This window comes from Taudactylus pleione, unplaced genomic scaffold (assembly GCF_031769625.1).
Source record: "Taudactylus pleione unplaced genomic scaffold, aTauple2 ptg000195l, whole genome shotgun sequence".
Classification (NCBI taxonomy): Eukaryota; Metazoa; Chordata; class Amphibia; order Anura; family Myobatrachidae; genus Taudactylus; species Taudactylus pleione.
In genome coordinates this window covers 4495108-4517002 of record NW_028284597.1, presented here as the reverse complement: position 1 = coordinate 4517002, position 21895 = coordinate 4495108, and the positions used below count along the sequence as shown (strand labels likewise).

Genomic DNA, 21895 nt, shown 5'->3' with positions numbered 1-21895 from the left:
ATGCTTTGCAATAAGGTGAGGGGGTGGGACTATGCCACAGGGGGAGAGGGGTAACGGAGGGGAGGTCATTTTTTTACACTGGGGGATATTTATGTCCCCCTTCGCTATTTATGTCGCCCCCTACACGGAGACATGCGATCGCGGCGGAATTTCTCCCCATTCTGCACACACTTCACTAGGAAGTGGGCAGGAATGCGGGAGAAATGTCTACTCTACCATGGGTGTGGGGGGTTACCCGAAAAATCGGGAGCGTCCCACAACTTCCCGGAGAGTAGGCATGCATGATATAAAGTGAGATATGAGGAGCGGGGGTACCAATACAGTGGGGACCCATTGACACTGGGGGTCAGCTTCCCCCTGGTTTTCATGAAGACCCTATCACCAGTGATATAGTGAATCTTGCAGTACTATCACCAGCGATGTCCAAATTATGTATTGGCCAAAGTCTTATCACCATAATAAGTACTTTTCCTCTGTATAAATACAACAAACAGGACTCTGAACCAACATAACCAAGTAACACAACACATTAGCAATGGAAATTGTGGGATGCGCTAAAAGTATATTTTCAAACTTTCACTGCACGCCGCAAAGACTGCGTAATTTCTTGCACACTGCACAATCTTCTATGCTAATCCAGAACCAACACAACTCTGGCAAGCAAGCAACCTATTCATTTCCCCGTAGTGTAGGAGGAGGAGAGGAAGCAACTAGGCAGCAGCCCTGTAATTTCCAGAGGCTCCAAACCATGTAACATACGGTTCATATTTTGGATTGGACAAGCATCAGAGACTGGAAAATTCTCCATTTGTCTCCAGAATAGTAAAAGCACAATGTACCCTAATGATTAGACGCCAAGGTTCTCTACGAACGGGAAATAAATACTCTACACTTGCAGGGTATCAATAGGATCTATTTACATGGGGTTGGCTTTTTGGGATTACCAAATCAAAGCATATTCGGGTCGGAGAACACTGGAAGAGTCAGTATTTATTCTACACTCCGTCCACTGATTGCCGTTTGGTTATTTTTCTATATCAGCCTCCAAGCCATCACATAAAAGGTTGTGTTTCTCCGAGAGCCTGGTTTATTGTCTTAAATCGGGACCAAAAATATTAAACGTGAATAAGGGACAAAAAAGAAAAGAAAAAACTTCTTGTTCTAATAATCTGGTTTACTTACTGAAAGGGCCACATTTACAGCAAAAGACAGTTGTTTTTTTTTTATATAATTTTTTTTTGTAAGTGAAAACTCTAGGACACCACTGTGCAGTCTTCAATATTTGATATACTATATTTTCCTTGGATGAAACAAATAGGTTTTCACAACGGTACTCAGATGGACAGAGCTCTCGGCTCAGGTTTCTTGGACAATCTTTCTGTTTACCCTTCCCTTTTTTCTCAAGTCAGAAGAGATTTCTCCCAGTATTTCAAATAAATAAGATATCCAGCTGAACAAACATGATTTATTCTGTTAGATTACTTTGGCTTCTCTTGGAAAACTTGCCTTTTTTTTTCTAATGTAAATGATTAAAAAGAAACGAACGGGGGGATTGATTGGCTCAACTGGTTGTAGATGGTGGCAAAGAATCCATTAAAGAACACAAGAGTCTCACATCCCTAATTTGTGCTGTTGCGAGAAAGGTTCTCCTTCCGCTATCTCACTCTCGGGGGTGACTGTAATGGTGAACACATTTTGCGGTGACTACGCATTGTTGGATTTTGCCATCCATAAAACCAAGCACCCGGTGATGTGCGGTGGGCTTAAATCATACTCCTGGAATGGCCGGCAGGCTCATGAAAATCAAGTGATGCTCCCGGCCACCCGGAAAGGTGGACAAGTCTCCCAGCGGGCCGCCACCACCCCTCCGCACCTTCCCGCTGTAGTCCCCTCCCCCCCTCCCGCTCACTTATACAATGCAGGGGGAGCAAATTAAGCGTTTTACGCTGAATCACGTCATAGTGGCTCCGCCCCCTGCTGTCAAATGCTTGTACTCTCGGCATTGTATAACGGGGGTGGGGCTGCCATTGCGCAGACATGCCCCCCTACTTCACCCCCAAACATGCTCCATGATCCCCCCCTCCGGCTATGCCGACCTTGCTGCCTCCTCCTGGAGAAATAGCCAGATTGTTTGCAGCTATGGTTTAATTCTCACACATTGCAGCAACTTGGTCCAGTGTGGCGTATAAAAAATAAAATAAGAAGCCCTGAGCCAATTAGCATGGGTCTGACCACTATTAAAATTAAATACGTAAAATTGAATGAAGTAAAATAATAAACAACTTTCTGTACATTTAAATCCTATATTATTTTCCATATACTTAATATATCACGAATTGTTGTATATTGGTGTTTACATTCTTTATGAACATTGCACAATTTCCAACATAACAGTATGTAAATATCACACTGCAATTTCATGTATGAAAACATATTTGCTTTTGTAAGTTAGCACAGATTTGCGAACATTTGTTTTATTCAAGTTTGCCTGTAGTCACGGCTTGTTTGGTACCGTAAATGCATATGTTTCTAATGAGAACCTCTTTTTAACTGTAGACGGGTGTCGTAGGTAATACCACCAGTGGAAGCCCGGCAGGGATGAAGATCCCGATTGCTAATAAGGTAAGTATTTACTAACCCTACCCCCCCCCAACCCTCCCTTAGGGGTGCCTGACACTAACCTCCCACCCCCCCAAGTGCCTAACCCTAACCCCCCTTCCCCTAGCTTAACCCTAACCCTCCTGGGGGGTTTCTGACCCTAAGTCCTCCCAGGAGCCCTAAAACCTAACCGTGGCTGTCCGTGCCCGGCTTACATTCGTAAGTTATGCCGGGCATTGGTCTCCCGGCGTAGGTTTAATGACAGGCGTCGGGTTATCGACGCCTGTCATTACTACTTTGCCGGGATTAGACAGTCGAGAAGCCGGCGGTCGGTATTTAGACCGTCGGCTTCCTGACTACATCCCCGGTAAACTACCGATTTGCCACTCTGAAGCTGGGTATACATTAGCCAATGGTGCCCCCCGGTGCCCACTTTCATTCGGTAAGGGGGGTGGGATTTTGCACGGATGGCAGGCTGGCTGGGAGAACTGTCTGCTCCTGGGGGCAGCAGGGAGCGCAACCTGATTTTTGGGAGCCTCCCGGCCATTCCGGAAGAGTAGGCAACCCTGGGTTACTCCTATATTGTCTGCTGTGTACACGGTGTACAACAAGCGACCCTGTAAGTCAATGCGTTCAGAATTGGAGCCGTGTGGTATTGCCAACCACGCATAGGCATTGTACTGGCAATACTCTTTGTTTTTCATTGTGCAAATAAATAATTTGGACTTTGGATCTCCAAGTAAGCTGAACGGATTTCACAATTATTTTACTTTGATACCGTATGTGTGAAGGTGGGATGGGGCGGGGGGGGGAGAACGCACATCCCTCCTCAGTTCTCACTAATACAATCACACAAAAGGACAGGTCACTACCTATCAAAAGGGATACACATCTCCTGACATTCTCTGTGTTGCTGTGAGCAACGTTAATGACTAATTTCCTACATAATGTCATCATGTGCAGATTACATACAGAGTCCTTTATTTTAATGTGTGTGCATGTGTGTGCATTGGGGGGGGGGGGAGAGGGTTTGGAGGGGCTAGAACAGTGATTCCCAACTTCGGTCCTCAAGGCACACTAACAGTCCTGGTTTTAGTGATATCCATGATTGTGCACAGATGGTTTAATCAAAATAACTGAGGCACTAATTAAGTCACTTGTGCTCAAGTATGGCTATCCCTAAAACCTGGACTGTTACTGTGCCTTGAGGACCGTGATTGGGAACCCCTGGTGTAGAATACCAGTGACGCTAAGCGCGAATCATAGCGACATTACCACGTCACTTCCTCGCTGTGTCTCCATTCCCAAAGTGAGACTGTTGGGAGGTACGCCATTCATCTGTGTAGGACTCTAGTTGTGTTAGACAGATCTGGGGCCTGACTAAGTTGGTTTGATCAACATCGATGTTTTGTTTCAGGGATTAAATTCACCAATTCACCAACAGGCAATGTTTTAATATCGATTTTTAAGTTTTAGTACATGTGTGATTTAGCCCCTGAAACACAGCATCGATGCTGATCGATTGAGATTGATTAAAATCGACCTTTAGTAAATTTACAGGGAGTAATGATGAAGCAAAAGTGGAACTCACGGATTGCGTCCGCTGCCAAACCCGATCTGCAGACAATTCTGCCACAACTTTGGTCATCTGAACTGCTGAGCATTGTAATTAAGCTGTACGTTGGTTGTTTTCCAGTGGAACCATACGCTTTAGGCAGTTATAATTGAGTCTTAAGTTCCTTACGGTATTTGTGAGCGGAGAGCGACCAATAAAAATGCCAAATCCACTCTTCATATCATAAACCAACGGACGTTCCTGCAGGACCCCTAATTCATTGCTACTGATCCAATATGCATTAAGGCATGACCGGTTCCTGTCAACATTTTCGATACACACCATCAGCTGTTAAATGAGGTGCTTGGATGGGAATACTCAGCAAATTATTTTGATGCTTAACCATCGTACTACATTGGAAGCAGCTTTATAATTACTTGCGCCTGCCAAAAAAAAGAAAATAAAGGGTTCTGGGAAGCAAATGTTAATAACAAAAGACGCTTTGGGAAGACTGATTGGTATGGTCACGTCATCTGTACATGAGAACAGTCTTATGCATACGGCCTGCATGATATACAGATGTGTTTACATACATCTAGCCTCCTTGCGCGTTACACAGCCCTTCTAGTCGTGCCATGACGTGGCGTGTCTCTGTAATGCCGAGCGTCTTTTTGTGCGACTTTTTACCCTTCCAATTTATCTTATTCACACTGAGGACACACAAGCTGCTTCTGCTGTTTAAAATGATATGCGGCATGCCTATATTCTGTGTGCAAATGCGAGCCGCTAACACTGTAACATAGCATTGCGCATGCAGATACACAGAATATAAGCATGCTGCCTGTCATTGTAATCAGCAGAAGCTGCCTGTGCATCCTATGCACATCCGTGTGCGAAAAAGACACATTTTGAGGAAATCGCCTCCTAAGAAGATCGCTCACACGCTTCCCGGCTGACAATCCTTACCGAGTACACATTTGAGGGTCAGCGTGCCTGCCTTTCCAGGGGGGTTCCCAGTCAAATCAATAGGATAGGCAAGTAATTGCTAACCACTTTCACTCTTTTTAGCTTTTACAATAACAACAAGTTCAACAACTAAGAGCACTGCCTGCCTACAACTAGGGGTGTATCTAGGGGTCTGAGTACCCCTGACAAAGTAAGGGACAAAGTAAGGGACTGGATCCCCGCTGCATTTTAAATAGAGAAAGAGAACAGCTGTTAAACTCAGTAATACATTTATAATTTGCTGAATGGTCACCGATATGTTTCTGCAAGCAGATCCAGCCGCACTTTACGGCAGCCCAAACTTGCTAAATATTGATCAAACTCAGGCTGGGAGCGTGCAGCGAGAGGTGCGAGATGAGGTGCCACTGCTGGTGTTTTACTGCCGTGGCAAAGGAAACTCGCACCCTTTGTGGCTAATTGGATTGACTCCAAAGAGATCAGAGTCTCTACTGTGATGTACATTACAATACAGGCTTTCTGCCAGGGCTGTTCCACTACTTGTTATACTATATATTGCCAGAAAGCAGTGAAGCAGAAATCCTGTACTGTGTATCATTACTGAGTACATACAGCATGGACTTTTGACTGATAGTACTGGCTGAAGGTGCCCCATAATCTAACCCCACCCACCTCAGCCAGCAGCAAAAGCACTGACCACATTTGCAGATCCTGAGGCACTTGCCAGGCATATTAGTGCTCAGAAAAACTTTATAGATTATGAGGAGCTCACTTCAAATAACCTCAATTCCATCAGGAAACATCTACATAGAGCCAATAATAGGAAGCTGCAAGAACAGCACCACAATCCCTAGGTGACGGGGCCGGCTCCAGGGGTCGGAGAACCCTGTGCCGGCCCCCTCCAGCGCGCCCTATCTTCGCATGTGAAAATGGGGGCATGGCCTAATTACCATAGGCCACACCCCCTGTGTGATGTTATTAGGAGACGTGTCCGCCTCCAAATAACGTCAGGCTGGGGGGAGTCTCACTAGCTGGGCTTCCCCCAGCCCTCTCCCGTCACTGAATGGATGCCGTGCGCATGCGCGCAGCATCCATTCAGAGTCTCCGGGGTCCGGCACCGCAGCAAAGCCACGGCAGTGGGGGGTCCCCAACCTCCCGATTTAACCACCCGCGGGCCACTTCGGCCCACGGGTGGAACAGCGGGACAGTAATGTCCCGCTGAAATCGGGATGTTGGGGAGGGGTGCGTCCTCTATGGGTGGCGCTCCTGTGCGACCGCTCAGGTCGAACACCCCTAGAGCCGGCCCTGCTAGGTGAGAAGTGGAAGCTCCTGGGGTGAGTAGGAGTGGGTGAAAGGATTGTGTATCACGATGACCATTAGGCAGAAGTCAAGGAGGCATATTTGTGCTGTTTACAATGTGGGATACCATCGAGGACAGAGGGAATGGTGGATATTGGCGTATAATGTTTATCACCAAAACATGATATATGATGAGACTTAGCGACAGAAAAGCAGCAGTGTGGTGCTATAAAGACTCTGATGGTCAGGCCACAGAGGACGGAGCAGTAATAGCGGGCCGCAGACATACTAACAAGCAAATATAAGAAACAGTGAAGGCTTTTTGCCAGAAAGGACTGTTATGTTATCCTTCAGTGTAACTCCAGATTAACAGATTGACGGTACATTCTGGCCTCAATTCAAAATTACAACTAGGTGCGGGGGGGGGGGGGGGGTGTCGGGGACATCCAGGTGATAATTAGACACAGTGAAAGTAGCGTCCTAGGGGTCTTCAGCCCCGTGTAGCACAGCAGGAGCCTGATAACATAATGAGAAAGGCTATCCATGTATCAGAAAGCAGATGTGCACTATAGTTTTGTTGTCAATTTTAAATGTTTTGCAAATTGTACAAATATGTTAGAAATATCTATGTACAATTCATTCTACTATTGGGTAATTTTTTTAAATACTTGTTAATACAGTAGGATTTATCACTTTTATATAGGGCAGAGTAAACGCTCTAACAGCAAATATATTCATTACAAATGTTTTGTTTTGGAAATGTTGGGGGTACAGATAACGCCAATGGGCTGCCAGTGGGTACCCAGGTGGGAAATGACTTAGAACTGCTGACCTATAGACCGTTAGGAGTGTGTGAGTGTCGCTGTGGATGAGTGCAGGGCTTGTTATACTGGTCCGATACTGACGTCTTACCTATATGCTCAAATGGGAAACAGAGCATCAGGGGAACGATTCTAACAGTCTGAATTTACTTAGAATGCTGAGGTCCCAAGGTAACAGGTCCTCCTCTATATCTGTGGCCACTCGACATGAGACTGTGGAAGGAAAGGCACCCATTCAGTTGGGTGATCCCATCACTACCTACATCTCTTACTGTACAGTCATTTCCCCCTTGTTCCTTCTTGTGCTCCAGAAACACAGAAGCTGCACTATGTCCTGTTTTTACAGGATTTAGGCTAAAAGTCTTAGATACATAGACTCCCCAGTCTCTTAGGAATGGGTATGATACGGCCGGCGGTTCGATTCCCGTCAGCGGCAGCCCGACAGGAGCAGAGTTAGAAGCAGCGGAAGCCCGACAGCGCTGGAAATCCCGATCGTGGATAGGTAAGTATACACTAACCTAACCCCCCTAACCCTAACCCTCCTTAGGGGTGCCTAACCCGAACTTCCCCCCCCAAGTGCCTAACCCTAACCACCCGCTTTCCCGCTGCCTAACCCTAAGTCCCAGGGGGGGTGCCTAACCCTAAGTCCCCCCCGGGGGTGCCTAACCCTAACCCTCCCGGGGGGTGCCTAACCCTAAGTGCCCCCCGGGAGCCCTAAACCTAACCCCCCCCCCCCGGGCTGTCCGCTCGCGGCGCCCGGCATCACTACGATCGTGATGCCGGGCGCCGGTCTCCCGGCGTCGGGGAAATGCGGGCGTCTACATCCAGACGCCCGGCATTTCACCCATGCCGGGATAAGACAGTCGGGAAACCGGCTGCCGGTATTTAGGCAGTCGGCTTCCCGATTACTTCCCGTCTCTTAGGCTGGGTACGCACTGGAGCGACAGGCAATCTTCCAACATCAGAGCGAATGCCGGTGAACAGTGATTGTGCATCAACACTGGACGACTCTAATGAATGACAGAATGATCACCGTTACATCATTCATTAACAGTGCACTTGCCGCTAGCGATATCGCTAGGTTTGATGTGCAGCATATCAAAACTGGCGACCGTCGCTAGCGACCGTAAGAGAGCGCAATCATGCATACACACTGAGCGATGTAGGCGATATGTCGTTACAAAACGGGATATCGGCCCAACATCGCTCCAGTGTGTACTTAATTTAAAAGAAAATCTTTCTATTAATGTCTGGCAGGATTCCCCTCCCTCACTGCTAACCTCCTAGTACAATTCTAACTGACATATAGTCCTACACACATCACATACTCCAGAAGTGTTTAGTTACAGTAAAACAGTTCAACAATTCCTGAGAACGTAGGTCATAAGCATGGTACTTACTCCAAATGTTTACACTTTAACATCAACACACAGATTAAAAGCTAAAATACATGATTATTTCCAAGTAGAAAGGGGCATTATTATACAATTACTCACAGAGATTAGCCTGGTTTGCCAGGAATTGCCCCTGACGTATTTTTGTGTTCTTAATTATTTTGTTCCATAGTACATAGTATGTACTATTTAGGGGCCTATTCATCATCATTTAATTTTTACAAAAGCAGGTGAAAATAAACATTTATTCGGGCCATTCACCAAGAAGTAAAACAGGAGATATCCCAGATATCTCCTACTTACCTTCCTCTGGTGGAATGGCCCCCTTTCCCCATACACTAGTATCACAGATATCTCCTACTTACCTTCCTCTGGTGGAATGGCCCCCTTTCCCCATACACTAGTATGGAGACAGAATTCATCAAGTTCCGAAATACAATATTTTAGGAGATTGAATGCGGTTGCATTTGTCATGGCGAGAGCTCCCATTCCATGCTCACAACCTGGTCATTTCCTATGGGGAGGAGGTCTGGGTTACGAAGAGGGATCCTTTCGGATCCCTCCGCCCTTGTCCGGCTTCTTCCGCCAGACGTCGAGACTCTTGTGCACATGTGTGACCTGTAGGTCACGCATGCGCACTACTGTCACTGCGATAAAAGGAGCAGGGAAAAGATTCACTGGAAGCAGCTCACAGGACAGCTGATCTTCGCAACTCAGCATAGCTCCGGATTCTGCGGCGAGTTAGAATGTTAATTATCGGGGTCCGAACGGACCCCGATAATTAACATCCTGAATAGGCCCCATGGTCTTATTTCCCCATAGGAAAACCTGCCAGCTGCAGTCATGTAAGGAAGTTGTGGTTGAGATAAAATTTTACCTTCAGGTACTTTGCTTTAGAAACACCCTATTGCAATGTTTTACTACATGCATTGCTCCAACTTATAACCTCCTTTCTGTGTTTTTAAATCATATAGTATTTATCATTAGCAAAAGTTGTTAATTTTCATTGCCCTGGGATAAAATGAAAGTTCATTTAGAGTTAATGCGATCGGTTTTCCACAGTAAGCTACTGTATATATTTCTCAGACATGAAATGGTGTCTTCTGCTCAATTCCTTGTACAAGTGAGCAAACATATTATATGTAACACAAAAGGAGTGCACAAAGAATAAGTAACTTATTACACTCTTACTTATCAAAGTTGAAAAGAAAAAGGGGCATATTTTTAATAATATGTCGTCTGCCTGCTTATTGTTGATGCGGCGGTCCGCGTTCGTAATTCTGTGCCACCTTGCCGTGGAGTTGATGATAGGGTACAAGGTGGGGTAGTGCAGTAGTCCTGTGCAGGGGTGTGTTGCCTCCGACGCGTTTCGGCCTTAAGCCTTCTTCAAGGAGTTGAAGAAGGCTTAAGGCCGAAACGCGTTGGAGGCAACACACCCCTGCACAGGACTACTGCACTACCCCACCTTGTACCCCATCATCAACTCCACGGCAAGGTGGCACAGAATTACGAACGCGGACCGCCGCATCATCCCCTATCACAAAGCAGTGACGAGCACCCGTCCGGCACACCCTGCGGGCTCGCAGGGTGCCAGTAACCACCGGACCGATACCGGAGTACACGACATCTGTACAAGGACTAGAGACTGCAACCTACCGGTAAGTAACTACAACTTCAGTGCGGGACGCCGCCACTGCCACTTCACGGGACTTTATCATAGACATCATCACTATCCTGGTCCTCTAAGACTGTGACCATAGGTCCAGCAGAGGGGACGTGCAGAAGTAAGGGCCGCACGGAAAGGAGCCCCCTAAAAGGGCTCAACAACTCCCTGACCAGGAAATCACTTAACCGCCACTCAACCCCAATCTCATTCACGATACCGCCTGGGGAGCACTGTGACTCACCAATAAACAGGTTGGATTCGATCTCAAGTGTCTGGCTTTTCATTACACACCAACAACACCCACACAGTAGACAAACACCAATACACGCCATCTATTGTTACTACATAACCACCCATATTCCGCTTTCCCACCTACCCTCCCCTGTCACCTCCCCCCCCCCTTTCCCCCCCCCCCCCACCCCGTTCCTCTCACCCCTCACCCCACCATCATATATACATACATTTCTCGCACAAACCCCCCCCCCCTTTTTTCCTCCCCTCGCAGCATGTATCCACATACAGGAGCGCACGTGTAAACCCCCCTCGTCTATATTTTTTTCAGTGATAAATGTAATGTTAATAAATATGGTTTTCACAGGCCCAAGAAAGTTTACAATGGAGCAAAAGCGTTGAAGATTTCCGTTTTCGGAACTTTTAGTCTCCCCGTGTCAGACCTAAGGACAATAAAACCACCGGATACTTCCACCCGAGAGACTAGACAAAGAAGTCTTTATACATTATACTTAATGATTTGTATTGCAAAAACAGATATATTCTTGTGCCAAGTACTTTTGTTCTATGTACTATCTTGAACAAAATAAATGAGAATTACAGTAAAGTCATATTTTTATTGGAACAATCATTTATTGCAGTAAAACTATTGGAAGATAAAAGGTTTCCTTTTCGTCAAGCCCATATAATCTTTCCAACTGGACACAAACGCTATCTAATGAAAACAACAATACTTCTTGCTATCATGTAAATACATTAATGCTCCTAAACTAATTTAGAATCTGTGCACAGTTTCATTTTAGGCCGTAATGCGCACAATGATTTGTGAATGTAACAAACAAAACGTACAGTAACTACACTTTAGAATTCTACACTTAACAAGTCAATAGGAACTGTTGATCCCAATGTCTCAATTTGGGGCCTATTTATCGCAATCCATATTTTAATGCAGATGTGATAAATATTTTTTGCCCACAAAGATGCAAATTTACTAAAATGCCTTTACCAGGAGACGGGCCCCGATAAGAGCTATTACACTGCTTCCTGGTTCTGGTCTGTGTAAAAATTTGGGAATCAGTAACCCATAGGCTACTGTAGGGTAACGCCAATTGGGGATAGCGCTATCCTATCGGAAGATCCAGCAAATGGGGGCTGCATTCACAGACAAAATTGCAGGAACAGTGACAGATATTGGAGATATCTGCTGTGATCCATCCATAGTACATCTGGGGGATATTTAATATTGCGGGTACTCCACAAATATTTAATGATAAATAGGCGTCATTCAGCTTGGATCGCAGTTGCCAATATGCACACAGTCGGCCGATTGTTGCATTCTGCGCATGCATACGCATCGATCGCAGTGCGCAAACCGGTCACTGTGACTGCGATAGCACAAGCTATGCAGACCCATCGCAGAGTGAGTGACAGGAAGTGCTGTATGTGGGTGGTGACTGGGGGGTGGTCGGCCGAACGCAGGCATGCCAGTGCGTTCGCACGTCGTTTCAGGGGCGTGCATAAATTATCCACTGCGAAGCCATACGCAGCCTGAGATCTCATAGCGTGCGTGGCTGTTAGAAACTTCTCAGTAAGGTCAGTGCAAGTGTGCGTATGTGTCCGATGGTACTCGACTGTACCGATGGTTTCGCTTTTCTGCTAAGTATTACGGATGTGCGTACGGTAAAGTGGGCGTCCTTATGTAGTGCTGAGTTTGCATTGCGATCGCAGTTGAACTGCCTGCGTATGCAGTATTGCGATCCGTAGCGAATAAGGCCCATTGTTCCTTATATGTAGCAAGACGTACAGATAGTGATACTTCAGAAATATTATAAGATATAATGTCTGTATAATGTATATGTGTGCAACAGTAAACTTATACAGGTTAAGGGGGTCATTCAGACCCACTTGCAAGCGGCAGTACGCTCGCAAGTGGGTCAATGTTCCCCACTGCGCATGCGCACGACGGAGGGAGCTCCGTCGTGCGCATGCGCGAGACCCGGACTGCGACAGCCAAGCTGTCGCTCCGGGTCTCGCACCAAAGGGGGCGTGCTGTCGATGGTGACTGACAGCACGCCCCCTTTGGTGGGCGTGCCGGGGGCGTGCCTGCCAGACGGATGCGTTCCCATGGGAACGCCTACCGTCTGAAGCCGGCCCCACTGACATCACTAGTGATGTCAGTGGGAGTGATTTTGGCTCTGATAGAGCCAAAATCACTCCAGGGCTTGTGGCTGGGAGACCCTACCGCAGGGTGTCCGTCGCAAGTCCGATGGTCGCGATGGTCAAGACCATCGCGACCATCTTTTTGGATGCTCGTATATGCTGTGGGTGGTGACCCACAGCTATACGAGCGTCCAGGAGGACGCTCCATTTTAATGGAGGAGGGCCCTGATTCAGAGCGAGTGCTCTGGTCAGAGCGTCCGGCTCTGAATCAGGCCCTAAGTCAGTCACACCATATCAAGTGAATCATTTAGTGATTGCACAAGATCAAATACACCGATCATAAAAAAAGGATGAAATATAATAACAGTTTTATTCTTTTCTTGGGAAGGTAAATAACATTAAATTTGTATGACTTTGTCTCAGGGACATGCATTCAGGGGAGGCAGAGCTAAAACTGGATCAATGGACACTGAAGCTTAGTGTAGTGAGGGGAGAGATACAGTGAGTAGGGGGTGAGACAGGCTCCCGGCACTCATACCCACCCCCATGTGTGCCTCCCCAGCCAGTGACCTCACCGCACATCACTGCTTTGTCTAGAGGAAAAGAAGCAGGTCATTAAACATGTCTGATCATTTGTTAAAAAGGCATCAAAACACATACATACTGTACATACATATATATATAGTAAAAGGAGAAATATGGCCAAGGGAATTCACATAAAACATGTAGAATATGCGGCTGAATCTAAAAATATTTTGTCAATGCTAAAGCTGCATACACACACAATGATTTTTTGAACGATTATTGTCAAAAGATATCGTTTAAAAAAATCGTTCACTTTCTGAGTCAAACTATGAACGATAATCATTCATGCGCGTTCACGTTTGTAGTTTGTAGTTCAGTCAGACTTGTCAACTCAACGATTTTCATTAAGGGAATATGCAAAAATCGTTTGTAGTTCAAAAAAATCATTCATTACACTTTAAAAAAATCTGTCAGAAAATCGTTCATAAAATCGATGGTAACAAAATCGTTGTTTGTGTATGCAGCTTAAGACCGAGTTTTGTCCTAACCAATTCTGCATCCTTTATTCTCAGTGTCTTTGCTGAACAATGAAATAAGACCACTATAATAGTTATATACAGTATTTAGGGGATAAATGTGCAAAACTGAATCAGGCAGATTACAGTATGGTCTCCTGCATCTGACACCGATTATAAACAGAGGAAAATGACTAATTACCTATTTGCCAACATAGTGGTGCAGCCCTGTGGATCCGTAATATCACATACCCCGTAATATCACATACCCTGCACCGGTCTCAGTCTAGGGCCATCACCATTGGTTTCCGGCAGCAGCCCTCTATAAAACCTCTTATCCTACATGTACACACACAGTCTAGCAAAGTGTATCTAACCCTTATCTGTGCTGCACCTCCTCCAGTTTCAGTCTTCTGTGTCCCGGTACCCCTCCGAGGGCACATAACTAATATGACATCATCAGGCATGCACTGAGTGGCGCCAATGGTCAACCAAAGATCTAGGGACGGCAGCAAAGCATTCTGCCAGGCACAGTATTCGATTATGGGGTCTATTTATCAAGGGTAAAATCATAAAGAAACCGCGGTCATAGTTAAGGATCAGGGAAATGGCACAAAACCTGAACGCAGGTGATACTTCATTCGTTAATGCTGCAGACCGCAATCCACATTATTAGCAATAATAATAGATTATTAGAGTAGTTGAGCCCAATTTACCAAGCTCCCAGAAGTAAATGCCAATTTCCGATCTGTCCCTGGCAGCCTCGGTCCTCCGCCCTCACAGGTTACCCATGCACAGTGTCAGGCCCTTCCCTTGCTGCTATCCTCTATTAGAGTCGCTGTCCTGCAACTATATTTTGTTTAATAACCCTGAAAAATCATTCATAATAAATAAAGAATGGGTCATGCCAGATGGTAACTCACGTTACAAAGTGACATAGCAAGTACATGCAATGGCTATCAGCAGCAAAGGAATTTATGTGAAATTCAATTTATTTATTGAGAAAATACAGGTCATGCATTAAAAAACTTGTATACAGGAACTGCTAATGGCTTTCTATATCTGTAACGTGAGTTACCAAGGAATGACTCGAACAACACTTTCGGGGGCCCCACTGCCACCATTAATTAATAAGCCCCTAAATCCACAAAATAGAACCCATTGGTCTATTTTATACATTCAACCGATAAAATAAAGTTAATATTGATTGACTTATGCTATAAAAGTTTATTTAGTTTTTTCTATTGTATACATGTTGTTGTTGTCTGTTTTTACTGAACATTTGCCAAGTATGCGTGTGTTGTACCATGTCGGCATTATGTCAACATCGCATTGTCGACATGGTATGAGTGTCGGCATGTTCGGAGCGTTGACATTTAACAAGTTGACACAGACATAATGTTGACATTGTGAATGCCGACGATGCAATATTAGCATTAACTTAACTCTAACCCTAAATTCATGTGTCGACATTATATAGAATTTTATTTTTTCCACAATATGGGTGTATACGTATATGATAGATACAAAGGATAGATAGAGAGACAGAGAGAGACAGATAGACAGAGACAATGAGAGACAGAGAGAAAAAGACACAGACAGTGGCGTAAATTCTTCACAGACTCCCCGAGGCAAGTAATAATTTGGTGCCCCCCTAAAAAAAAAAAAAAAAGGGAAAATACCATGTATTGGGCGGCCATGACGGTACACTCCGGGTACATATTTACAGCCCTAAGTGGGGTAAATATTTTGTGGGCAATGGAGGAGGTGCCCCTACAGTGTGCTGGCGCCCGGCGGCAGGCGCTTCCATTGTCTCCCACAGTTCTGCCCCTGGACACAGAGAGAGACAGAGAGAGAGAGACAGAGAGAGAGAGAAAGACAGAGAGAGACACAAACCGACAGACTGATCGATAGATATGAGAGAGATAGATCGATATGAGAGAGATAGATAGATATGAGATCGAGATCGATATGAGAGAGATAGATAGATAGATATGAGATCGATATGAGAGAGATAGATGTGAGAGAGATAGATATGAGATCGATATGAGAGAGATAGATATGAGAGAGATGAGAAAGAGACAGAGTCACAAACGTGTAAGCAATTGCACAGGTATAATACTTGTCTGTGACCTAATACGCATCGTTTAGATGTAGAACTTGTTACATCCAGAAGAATATTCCCATTAGCTAAGCTATGCATAAAACACACAAATAAAGTGCACTCATTAAATAAACTCCAGAGTCCAAACAATCTACAATTCCAGAGACTTTGGAGGCTTCTCATCTTTCCTACAGGGCTGGGCGTGTAAGGCTGCATGTATAACGCAGACACTGTGCCATATTATGGGATCAATCCCAAAGGAATCGGAATGTATCTTAGCAAAATGTTTTCTCTGCACAGAATCCTAAATGTTCATCTCTGTCTGTCTGATGCCGGAGTCAACACATCTCAATCCTCTCCGAAATCTGTTACATTTTTCAAGTTATAAATCTTTCGGCATCAGGTTATTCGAGGGCAGGATCACGCTGCTCTGGCGAGTTAAGGTTAACACAGTGACAGCTTGAGCTTTCCCACTGTAATTTATAACTCCGCAACAGAACCAGGGTTTTTATTCCCATCTATTAAAAGGGGGGAACTGCACATCTGTTAAAGTCCTTGCACAATGGCTGGCTCTGCGCAGAAACAGGAAACGTAACCCAATAGTCTCAGAACTTCAACAAACCTGACCCACTTTCAAATGTTAGAAAGGAGGATTTTTTTTTCCTTTTATTAATTTTAGTTCCTTGTAACATCTGCTAAGCGCTTGTTGCCCCCTAAAACTTGATATTCAAATCCCAGCACAGCCAAAAACAATATTTAGTTCTCCGAAAAGGCTGCAGGGAGCGTGTGATAATAGCACAAGGACTTCACGCCTATTCTACATCACTGCTACAAAGTGGCTTTTGCAGATGTGTCCTCGCTCATCTAGATTCAATACGCCACGCTGCGCGATATGCCTGCTATGAGTGAGCCGCCAGGTCCTGTGCAGCTCAGCATCCGTTGGGCATCTTTTTGTGCCGAAAATGTGTCTAAGTCGCAATGCGATGCAACTAGGACTGCGACACATATAACTGTGTGCATCTAAGGCTGTAAAGGGAACTGCATTGTAGCACTTTGCATGCTGATTGAGTGACTCAGTCGCACACAGATATACAAGTGTCACATATCAAATTAATCAGCAGAGTCTCCTGGTGCTTCCTAGCCGCATCGGATTGCGACTCAGGCGCATTTCTGGTACAAAAAGACTAAAAAAAAGATGGCCGGAGCTAGCAGAGGCTCACGTGACCAGTCGCGCCACGAGGGGCTGTTTGACACGACTGCAGCAAAGATGAGTGAGGACATATCTGTAAATACAATGCCTGGGGACTTTGGTACGAGGGTGTAGTCCATTCCTTTGGACGGGGCTTTCCCTTTTTTTTTTTTTTTAAATTAACTAAAAAAAAACGGTGCTTCTAAACCATGCAAGGCATCGTGAGGAAGACATGGGGAACATGGTAAACTTAATAGTGATAAATCCACTAATAATGACAAACTGGTGTCTAAAGGATCTGGAAACATGATCAGGTTAATGACAGCACATGCAGAAAGTGTGTTATCCTTTTGCTTGGAGTTTTATAACAAAGAATCCCTATTATTTAAATATAATTACTAACAGCGTGCGAATCGTTATTTGCAAATTGATTTACAATTCTCACAAACATACGATCAATGATCACAAACCGCAATATTTCAGGTATTACTCCTAGTTTACACCTTTCAGGCACATAAGTATAACACCTTTGATGCATATTCTTGTTTAAACATACCAAACTGATACAATAATATGGGTATCAGCGTATTTTATCAATAACACCTTTATCATTTTACCAAGTTTACATATACAGTATATTTAACACTTAAACACTATTACCAGTAATAACTTGCTTATTGTGTACAATTGCTGCTTAGTAACTTATAGTGCGTCATTAGTGTTGTTTTGTTTTTTAGCTTAAGTTGTTTACAAACCTGTAATAAGTTTAATGATAGCACACACAGTAATGGAAGTTACCCTTCTTGCTTCTGGTTTATGCTACGGATGGTCATTGGCCATCGATGAATAGTAACCAATGCCATTAATAATCTGACATCAATGGTGAACTCCTTTTTCCATTGATCGGCCATGGAGGACCCATGTAAGACAGCAGCAGCGGTCTCTGCATGTGCAATGGGGGCCGCCGATGGTTGCAACATCAATTTTTAAAAACCATCACCGGATAACCCATCAATGGCCATCCTTAGTTTACTGTGAACTGAGCTAGGTGTTTTTTTTTTTTTCAGGACCATGATTCTCCTACAGCGCCCTCTACTGAATACTCTACAATCTACAACCATTGTATTTAATCACACACTACCCAGAACAAATGTGATATACAGATAAACACAGTTTAAATACACTTGAATTTGGTTTGTGAAAATAAATAATTTTTTCCTTAGGTAATAAAAGAAGTAAGCGTCAGTGCGTCCAACTGTACACAAGAAAGCACAAGTGAAATCTAATTTTAGCCAGAGGAAGAGTGCATTTAGAATTAAACACTTATTTTCTTAACAGCAACTTTCCATTACCAGTTTACATTTTTCACATTTCTATACAAACGTTTGGTGCAATTAGGTGGCTTTCAAAGAGCGGATTTTCATTAAAGCCTTTAGTGTTTAACTTACATTGGCATACGGAGAACATTTGGATTTTCCCAACTATGGACTTAAATCTCCCAAACTCTGGAGGGGATGTTCCCCCATTTTACAACCCCGTTAGCTAGTCTCCTGCCCTGGTGTACTTACTTTCAACTTCCTTTGTAGAATCCTAATTGTTGATCAACGATAACATAAATTTGGTAAGCAAACCAACCACATGTAGCATGCTAGAATGCTAGTGATTTGGTGCACTTTTTTTTCCTTTCTTTCAAATCACCCCCATGTACCGGTCGAGGCAGCCAATTTGTGGACAGAGGTTGAACCGATATTTACAAAATGTTGCCTATTGCTTCACTAGGCAATGAATACAGAACATTTATTTCCCACTGGACAGTCCCAAATTCATTAACATGCCCAATAATTTGAAAAACTAGGTGGAACGCATCAGTGATTCCACTGGTTACAAGGTGAATTTGCAGGCTACATCCACCACTGAGTAATCAGTCCACATAATGGCGCCTCCACTATTTATAACCAACAAAATTACTTCAAGTGTGAGGCGGTGATGGACATAACGGGTCATATCACGCAGTCACTGTGAGAGCTTTTGCATTTCCAGCTAAAAAAAAAAAAGTGCTAGTGTTCATCCTATTTGATCGCTCCCTATTGGTGACAGGATGAAGTGAACGTGGAAGATTCCTCCTCTATCCCATGGGAGCAGTCAAGCTCTGAAATTGCTGCGCGCCCTTATCTGGCACCACCCACATATAATTTACATGGATTATACAAAAGATTTTCAAGATGGTGATTGGTCTATTGTAGGCTTCTGTTCGTATGGTACACAAATATAATGTTACTTGTACAAAGGTTCATTAGATCAATTGTGTAGGTCTGCTCTGCAGAATGTCTGCAGCAATTGAGTAGGAGTGCCAAGGGGCACTGAAGATGTGAGCCCAGCTCCTACACATCCCATAATCCCACAGTCATAAGAACACAAAACTACTCTGTGATCCAAGTTCACCTCATCTATTAAAAGAGCACTGTTACACCAAATGCAAACTTAATCCATAGGGATAATAATGGGTACTGCTGGCCAAAGACAGTAGCCCCATACGTCTTTGCTATAATCCATCACTAGTCTACGGAGCTGCAGAATAAAAACACATGCACGCTTTCCGTATTTTGGAATCATGGACTGGAGAGGCGCGGAGGTCACCAAACTTTTTTTTTTTCACCGCTCCTCTCCAAGTTTTCCTGGGGCACATCATTATTTTAAAGTAAAGAAATAAATTTCAGCCAAAACGTCTGCTGTGTTTTTCAGTTCATTTTTTTCCACCCTCATAATTCTAAAAAGCCAGTTCCCATGATTTTACCGTATCACATTTCTCTTGTCTACACTACACAGACGAATGTATTGCACATCATCGGGTAATTATCACAACAAGCAAGATCACTACTGCAAGGGATCTCGGAGCTGGACTAGGGAGAGTGCTCTGTCATTAATACGGTGCCACATATAAACGACTAGAACAAGGCTCACAGGTATCAAAGGCAGAGAGGTTGACTTAAAGACGTACATCTGGATTTGAAACACACTTTTATCTTATGCCAGTAAAGCTAATAATATGTAATGAGGTTCACTCACCATGGACTTTGTAAAGGGTCGAACCAAAGCAAACAGCAAAGTGTACCCCCACCAGTTCCGATGAAGAGAGGAATACATCATGTTTCCTGGATGCAGTGCATTGGATGTCACCCCATGGGGAGAGAGGCGTCGGTTCAGCTCCTTGGAGAAGAGAACATTGCACAGCTTGGAACGGTTGTATGCTAACATGGCCCAGTAGTCTTTCTTAGATGGGGAAAGCAGGTTCAGGTCAAGTTTCCCAGATGAATCTTTAATTTCTGTGAATCTGAGTTTCAAAAGAAAAAAAAAATTCAATTATTTCAGACATCCTGCCAGTAAAGCACGAACTTTCGGCCAGGAAACCAGCACTTGCTATAATCTCTTTTTCAGCGGCTGAAGGTGTTGAGTTTATATCAACTAACTTCAAGAGACGGCAGAGTTTATCATCGTCCCTTATTAACAGACTTCTTATTTTGCATCGATTTAAATGGAAATTTTTGTTTCTCCATTCAAATGAATTTTATCTTTTTAGGTTTATGTAGAAAATATTTTGCGAATATTGTATGACGAAAAAATGAGCAAAAGCATGAAAATAATACACTTTTATTTGAATCTGCTCATAGGTAGTTTCACAGTATTAGTAAGAAATCCCAATTATTTTTATATTAACTAAGAAATTAAACGGACTCATTCACTCTGGGCTATAGGGATACCAAATCTGTGCACCAGGTACAAGGTTGGACACAGTTATAGTCATACCTCTATATTTAAGTTGCAGACAAATATTTGGGCACTGGGATAGTTTAAGGTAACCGCCAGTCATTGCCGCGGCACATCACTGAGAAATGAATCTCCTTGTTAATGCCCAGTGTTATTTTGGTCTAATAGTAGTGTATAAATAAGCTGACATTATATCCAAGTAATATTTCGTGGCAGAAAAGGCCTGATGCGGACCTCGACCTCTCCTACACTGCCATTGAGAAGTCACCATATCGTCTCCAGATTACCTGGCATACCCCACTGCTGAGTATGATTGTGCTTCATACGCTTGCTTTCAGCCATATTGTGATCACTTTGAAACAATCGAGGGGCAGGAACCAAATCATTGTCTCAGCACCTTCAGGGGGCTCATGGGCTGTCCCTGACCAGCCCTGGCCTAATGCTGGAAGCACCGCCTGCTTTAGTACATACACACAGAATTAGAGCCTGCAGTAACGTACAAATATGCAATGGCGGAACAGGAGCAGGAATGGAGCACATACAATTATTTTTTTTTGGGGGGGGGGGGGATTTGGGGCTGGGAAACACTGATTTTCATCTTATACTGCTCTTTGTATTAGATTTTTTTTTTCTTTGTTTAATATTTGCTACACAAAAATGTATTTATGTTGTGGTAGTACTAACTTTTTTTTTCTTAATCTGCTTTCAAAAGATATGATTTTTTTTTTTCCATGTTAACAATTTTGTTCAATTGTCCATTGAAAACAAATAATGTATACTGTAAACAAAACATTCCTATCCTGAGCCCTGATGCACAAAACAGAAGTAGAACACATACTGGGATCCTGGGTCCCATTATATAACAGGTCTCATTGGGAAGACTGAGGGGTCTCTGTTTATCATTGGTGGCAATCAGGGCCTTGAAAAAGTAATACTTCTGCAAATAGAATTTTTTTTTTCCCCCGGACTGATATACCAATATAGTCATGCTGCGTCAATCGTTTGGGTCAGCGCCACCAAAAGTTGGGTAAATGGAGCAGGTACTGATACCTGTGCCTAGGATTGTCTAACGGGCATGGTGCAACCATGCAGAATGTGCCCCTCTCCATG

At 44.0% G+C, this 21895-nt stretch overlaps 1 protein-coding gene across 7 annotated transcripts in view; it reads right to left on the bottom strand.

The window, feature by feature from the left end:
• WWOX (WW domain containing oxidoreductase) overlaps positions 1-21895 on the bottom strand; it is a 1100068-nt gene that overhangs the window by 737605 nt on the left and 340568 nt on the right. For all 7 annotated transcript variants that reach the window (XM_088476819.1, XM_088476820.1, XM_088476817.1 and 4 more), the window contains exon 9: positions 20087-20351. In XM_088476819.1, coding sequence (XP_088332945.1) covers positions 20087-20351 — 265 coding nt within the window. The remainder of the gene's footprint in view (positions 1-20086; positions 20352-21895) is intronic.